The sequence below is a fragment of the Trypanosoma cruzi genome, genomic scaffold (genome assembly GCF_000209065.1).
Source record: "Trypanosoma cruzi strain CL Brener 1047053516879 genomic scaffold, whole genome shotgun sequence".
NCBI classification, from domain to species: Eukaryota; Euglenozoa; class Kinetoplastea; order Trypanosomatida; family Trypanosomatidae; genus Trypanosoma; species Trypanosoma cruzi.
Window position 1 is genome coordinate 32,269 of NW_001849545.1, and position 6,587 is coordinate 38,855.

The 6,587-nt window shown below is 55.5% G+C and overlaps 2 protein-coding genes across 2 annotated transcripts, besides 1 other annotated feature; both read left to right on the forward strand.

Annotated features, from left to right (window-relative positions):
* Positions 1-6,587: part of a sequence feature (areas not merged during assembly with more than two copies in the genome that could not be assigned to a particular haplotype) that runs on past the window's edge.
* Tc00.1047053508493.110 (mucin-associated surface protein (MASP), putative) lies at positions 10-1,491 on the forward strand (the record flags this gene model as incomplete). The annotated part of the gene is made up of 1 exon (XM_807429.1): positions 10-1,491. The coding sequence occupies one exon, from the start codon at positions 10-12 to the stop codon at positions 1,489-1,491; it is 1,482 nt and encodes a 493-aa protein (XP_812522.1).
* On the forward strand, positions 5,028-5,696 carry Tc00.1047053508493.130 (mucin TcMUCII, putative; the record flags this gene model as incomplete). Its single annotated transcript, XM_807430.1, has 1 exon — positions 5,028-5,696. The coding sequence occupies one exon, from the start codon at positions 5,028-5,030 to the stop codon at positions 5,694-5,696; it is 669 nt and encodes a 222-aa protein (XP_812523.1).

A 6,587-nucleotide genomic window follows, 5' to 3' on the forward strand; every position in this document is an offset into this window, starting at 1 on the left:
ACGGGAGTGATGGCGATGATGATGGCTGGCCGTGTGCTGCTGGTGTGTGCCCTCTGCGTGCTGTGGTGCGGTGCCGGCGGCGGTGGCTGTGATGACACACCGCAGGCTTTACTTTCTGGCTCTGGTGGTGGCACGGTTGTTGGTACTGGTGCTGGCCCAAGTGGTGGAGCTGACAATGGTTTGTTTGCTTCTGAGCCTAATGGGGAGAGCGAGGGGGATCGTTTGGAGAGGACGGATTTGGGGCAAATAAACTCATCCCCTCGCGGTGGAACTGTGGGGCTAGACAACAAGTTGGCAGTGATGCCTGTGGGATCTCCGGTAACACGCAATCAAGTGTTGTCGAATGAAGCGCTGTCTTTGCAGTCACCACCATCACCAAAACCATCAGCACCAGAATTACAGAATTTACCAGAAGGCCCACCACTATCCGGTGGCAGCCAAGGTGGTGAAGCTGACAATGCCGTTGGTGGTGTTGGCCCGAGTGGAAGTTCTTCTGGAAGTGGTGTTAAATCCATGGTATCCGCTTCTTTTTCCGCCTGTACGCTTTCACCCCCCAATCCCGTTGACTGGGATGTTTTGCAGGGCGGCAAGGGTACGACAGCCACCCTGAGCATGGATTCCTCAGAAAAAAGCGTTAAGTCACAATCAGCAGAACCTCCAGCACCCGCACAACCCAACTTGGATAGACAAGAGGCGTCAACATCTAATGCAGAAGACCACTCCCCTATTAAGCCACACACCGCAGGAAATCAAGTTGTTAATGGCGGTGCAACTGAAAAGGAGAACACGCAGAGGGCCGCAGTGACGGGAGGACCTTCCAGCGACACACAACCAACAACACTGCAAGCAGCTCCACAAGAACAGCCAAAAACAGAACTAATAATAGTGCCCGCAGGAAAAGAACGCGCAACAGACCCACGTACTCGAGAAAAAGAAGAAAGAGACTCCAAGAAAGCACCACCACCACCACCACCGGCAAGTTCAGCAGGAGGAACCCCAGCAGCAAAAGAATTACAAATTTCAACGGAGGAAATGCACCAAACGTCACCGTCAGAAGCCCAAAAAGAGCTTTTGGGACAAGAAACCCCTTCAAAGGATGACGCGGAAGAGCAAAACACTGAGGGCACAGCAGCATCGGATTCGGTGAAGGACGAAGCTGCCAGCAGCTTGGTGGAAACAACAGCTCCACCCATCTCTACAAGTGGCGGTGCTGATACAAAGAGTGTAGCGAGTGAGGATGCTGATAATGCTCAACAGCCCAATCATAAAGAAACACACAAAGACCCCGAGCCTCAAAATACGAGTCCTGCTTTTACAGCCACTGAGGCACTGCCACAAACAGCAATACCACTCACCACCGCTCCAACAAATGATAATACGACACCTGGCGACAGTGACAGCAGCACCGCGGTCTCCCACACCACCTCCCCTCCTTTGCTTCTTCTTGTTGTTGTTGCGTGTGCGGCTGCGGCTGCGGTGGTGGCTGCGTGAGAGTGAGGGAGAGAGAGCCGTGCACCGCCCGCACACACACTCTTCCTTCTCTCTCTGTGTGTGTGTCCCCTTGCATGGACTCTCGCCCTCACCTCACCCCACGAAGCACACACAATAATGTGCCCATTGTATATATGCATGCACACCCATGCAGGCCCGTTGGTGCTCTCTTTTGCACGACACGCACCGCTGCCGTCCTGCCTGGCTGCATGGGCGGAGCACCGTAACTGTTTCTGTTTTGTTTTTATTGCATTGAGTGGGCGACCTCTCTCTCTCCCTGTGTGCGTGTGTGTTTTGCTTTACGAGAGCAATGGGAGTGTGTGCGCTGGTCGTCGCACCTGTTGCTGCGCGTCCCCACTGCTGGGTGGACGCCCCCACGCTTCGGCTTTTTGTTGTTGGTATTTTTTACCCTCTGCCTGTGTTGTGGTTGAGTGCACCCATCTTACTTTTTTTGATTGCTGGTTTGCTTTGACTGCAGACGCCTGATTCCTCTTTGTGTGTTCTCACATTGTTTTCTTTCTCCTTCTAAAAGTGTCAGCCACTCGTATCCTTGTAAAGCCACCACGTCCTTTCTTTTCCACATACGCCATGCGTCAGTTGATCCACGTCACCCCACGGTCTGCAGCGCTGCTGGAGCTGCTTGTGATGATGCCTGCGACGGGAATTGCCAGCGAGTGCTTTGCTGCCACCCTGACGTATCCTTTGCTTCTTTGACGATGTAGTGCGTACCGACGGCGCGTGGGCGTCTGTGGTGATGGTGAGGCACGTGCGTCTCAAACCGTATGATGCGTCGCAGGTGTGCAGCGTCGTTTCGAAGCACCAATGGGCGTTTCTACTCATCATGACGTCCACAACGTACCCGGATGGCAGCAGGAGGCACTGCGATTCCTCCTGGTGTTGCACAGCGACTTTGTTGGACGGCGCGCCTGATTGGCGTCTCCTGAGGCTTTTGTGGGAGAAGGTGGGAGGCTGAGGGCATTAGGACTGAATTGTTTTGAGTGGCTGCGTTCCGTTGACTTGCGGCCGGTCGTTGCACTCTTTTGGGGGTTGGCGGCCCGTCTCTTTTGTTTACTTCCCACTGCAGCACGTGGATAACACTGGTCCGAGGAACACTTGTTTAGACGGGTGTGAGCTGCTGCCGTGCGTGGTGCATGGACTATTTGATTGTGTGGGGAGGTGCATGGAGTGACGAATACTTCTGTTTGGCGTGTCGCGGTGTGTCGGAATGATGTTCGGAAAACATGTGAGGGGTGTTGTGTGTAGTTTGTGTGTCTTCTCTGGTGGAGCCGACATGTGTGCGGGGATTGTGGCATTGCTGGCTGACAGTTCCACGTCACTTTTCGGCATTCCTGGATGTGCTGAGGAATGACGGCTGGCGACCAGCGTGTTGGTGCTGCTGGTGGGAATGAGTGCAAGAGGAACTGGCCGTTTTCTCTTTCCCATGCTGGAGCCGATGAACTGGCACGAGGGCACCGGCTGCAGGCTGCCTGCCAGCACGTGTGAGCAGCGGATCCATGCACACACAGACGCTCATCGCAAGAGCCTGTGCGATCACAGTGGCTTTTGTGGGCGTCAGCCCGTTGGAGAATGTGTGAACCAAACGGCTGACGGAACACGAGGAGAATAAGTGCGTGCACTGTGCCGTGTTTCGGCGTCGATGGCAGAGCGGCAGGAGGCCCGTGCTGGCAACTGAGATCTTTGCGTGGCGAGGGATGTCGGTGTTGATTTTGGATCGTCGAGGGTGAAATGAATTTGCTGCTGCCCGTGTGTGTGGCCACTCCGGCGGAGGGCGAACACAACAGGGAAGGATGCAGGCGCTGCGTGTGTGTGTGCAGGTGCCATGCAACAACGTCACAACAAACATGCTGCGACTCGGTGACCCTCACATCGCTGTGGTCCTCACGAACAGCCCAGGCACGGCCCGCATCGATGCACTTAGTGGACGGAGTGAGGCATCTTTTGAGGCGCTGCAGGGAGCAGGATGTGTTGACGCAGCCACGACGTGCATGGAGTGTCACGATGGCACAGCCGGCTGTGGCTGGTGGAATATTTGCTTCTCGGAGGCAACAGAGAGAGAGGGTGAGAGCTGCTGCTGCTGGCGTCGTTGCTGCCTTTTGTGGCCTCCCATGCCGATTATTGTCTGTCCGCTGATCATGGGTGGTGTGCCTCCACTAGTGACGTCGTCTGCAGGCATTCCACAGCACCAGTGAAACACACATCATGTCGCATGCTTTGGCTGTGGGTGTGGTGCCGTGAATGCAGCCGGCATTATTTTGCCCGACTCCTTTTCACTGCCTTGCGATAAATAGATGCGTCGCCGCCCGAGTCATTCGCTGCAGCTCCGTGTGTTGTGCTGCCGGCACAATACTCTCGTGTTGTCTGGCGCCTGGCTGACAGTCAAGCACCACTGCGCTGGGACATGCAGGGATGTGGACTGCCGCTCACGGTGTTGGGCACCGCTGTTTGGATGCGGCGGCCACACGAGCGGATGTATTGTGGCACAATCAAATGCGTGAAATACGCGGAATCACAGCGGCTGCAATAATATCGACGGTGTGGCACCACGGAGTATGTGAGGGGTGATGCATGATGAATCAGAGTGGGCGGCATGCGAGGGAAGTGCACCGCGACGGAGCGTCGCCCCGCCCTCAGCCTGCAGGGGAATGTACGCCCACGAAATATATGGTCGAGGCACCACCAAACACACATGCCCTTCTGTGCAGCAATAAATAGGAGCGAAGGTGCGTTCTGGTGCGTGGGAGTCCACTCACATATTCCCATTTCCACCGCAATAAACGGCGAGGAATCAGGTGCCACAGCAACGAAGGAGGAAATAAAAACATCTATTGCAGCACTTTACCAGCGAAAAGCAGGAACAACACAAATTGAATTATTGGCTGCACCAACACAATAAAAATTCACAAGAGAAGGAAACAGTTGTGCACACTGCGGGAACCCCAACACACGATGCAGGCATGAAGGTTTACCCTCCGCAAAAACAATAACAACATATGCAGACATCTTCCACCCACCAAAAGGAAACACAAATGAATGGCTGCTGTATTCCATTCCTTGCGCTTGAATTTGCGTGTGCTGCTGCTGCTGCGGTGGTGGCTGCGCTTCCCGTGGACCAACAATCCACGTGGTGTGCGGGGATCTATTCTTTTTCATGGTTACTTTTCTTTTGTGTTGCTGTGTGCGCTGCACCTATTCTCGTGTGTGCGTGCCCTCCGTGAGGGGTGCCGACACGACGGACCGCTCTCGCCGTATGTACATGCGGTGGAGCCTTGTGTGCCGCTCCTGTTTGCTTCCCCCTCCTCCATCTGTGTGTTGGTGTTGCGGCAGGGCTGTGTGTGTGTGTGCCTGTTGCCGTGGATTGGAGTGTGTGCTGTGCGTGGTGTGCGGCGTACGGTGCATGCCTGGCTGCTGCCCTCTCCTCATGTGTGTGTTTGCCCTCTGTGTGTGTCTGCCGCACCTCTCGTCTCCCCTGTTGCTCTCCATGTCCCTCACTGTGCAGATCAGCTCCACACCACTGAATGACCACACTCACGATGATGACGTGCCGTCTGCTGTGCGCCCTGCTGGTGCTAGCCCTGTGCTGCTGCCCGTCCGTGTGCGCGACAACGAGTAGTGGCAATCAAAAAGCGGCCAACGTTTCAACGTCCCCTCAGTCACAGGGAGCAGGTGGTCAAGGCACGTCAGGTGGCTCAGCGTCGCAAAGTACGTCCAGTAAAGAACACACAGGAAGTGGGAGCAAAACGTCACAAGGATTAAGTTCCGGGAACGGTACTGCACAAAATCCAGATGAAAATGGAGCGGTAGGGTCAAAAAATCCGGACGGTGAGGGAGCCGCTCCGGCAGGGAATTCAAATACCGAAGGTACGGAGTCTATTCCAAAGGAGGGAGCAGATGGGTCCGATGGGTCAGGGTTGTCAGGTGGGTCAGTTAGCCCAAACACATTGTCAAGTTCCGTGACCGCTTCTGTACCGGCACAAAGTCAGAAGGAAAATGCGCCAACAACAACCACGACTACGACAGAAGCACCAACTACCACCACCACTACGACTACGGAGGCGCCAACTACAACGACCACCCGCGCACCGTCACTTCTTCGCGAAAGCGACGGCAGCCTCAGCAGCTCTGCGTGGGTGTGTGCCCCGCTGCTGCTCGCCGTATCCGCGCTGGCGTACACCACTCTGGGCTGAAGAATTGTGTGCGGGCTGTGCGTGCCAGCACCCAACCGCGGGGACTTGTGTGCGTCCACTGTGGTCCGATGTGCTAAACAGGATAAAATAATGATTGTGTTTTGCCTCACTTGCTTCCGCTGCCCTGCTGTGTGCTCCTTGCCGCTCCACGCATCCGTCACGTTGAACGCACCCCAGACACACTCATGTGCATGGCACGCACACAACTGATTGCGTGGAGTCGCATTTGAGGATGGGTGCGTGCGTGCTGGAGCCATACTGTGCAGCCCTTTTTTGTGTGTGTTTACATTTTAACTTCATTGCTGTTCGTTTACCTGTGTTTTGTTTCTAATTGTTTTGTGTGTTTTTCTGCTTGCTTGCTGCAGGGCGTTGTGTGTTTTTGCCCTTTCACTGCTTTCAACTGCCTCATGGTGTGTGTGCGCTGCCGCTGCTGGGCTGCTGCCATTTGTGACTGTGCGGTGGCTGTGCGTGGTGTAGCGGCCGTGTCTTTTCTTTTGTTTTCTGTGCTTTTGCAGGCGGATCCACAGCGTTGGGCGACTCCACTGTTTGTGATGATGACTGGCCGTGTGCTCTGCGTCCTGTTGGCTCCTGCAGTGATGTGCAACAGCTCGTGCGTGTTTTTGACGGCTGCTGCGACGGTGTGTGTGTGCGGCCCGCTGGTGATGGCGCGGTGACTGCTGAGCACGCGCGGGCTGTGATGGCTGCGGAAGGAGGACCGTGGCCGGTGGCTCTGGACGAAAGGGGAACGTGAACTCTGAGGTTGACAGCAATCAGGAAGACGAGGAGGGTGGAGAAAACACGGCGGGTGAGGGCCCTAATCCGACCGCCGCAGGACCACTCACTGCTCCGACGAGGCAGGATCAATCCTGCAGCGACCCACTGCGAAGCAAC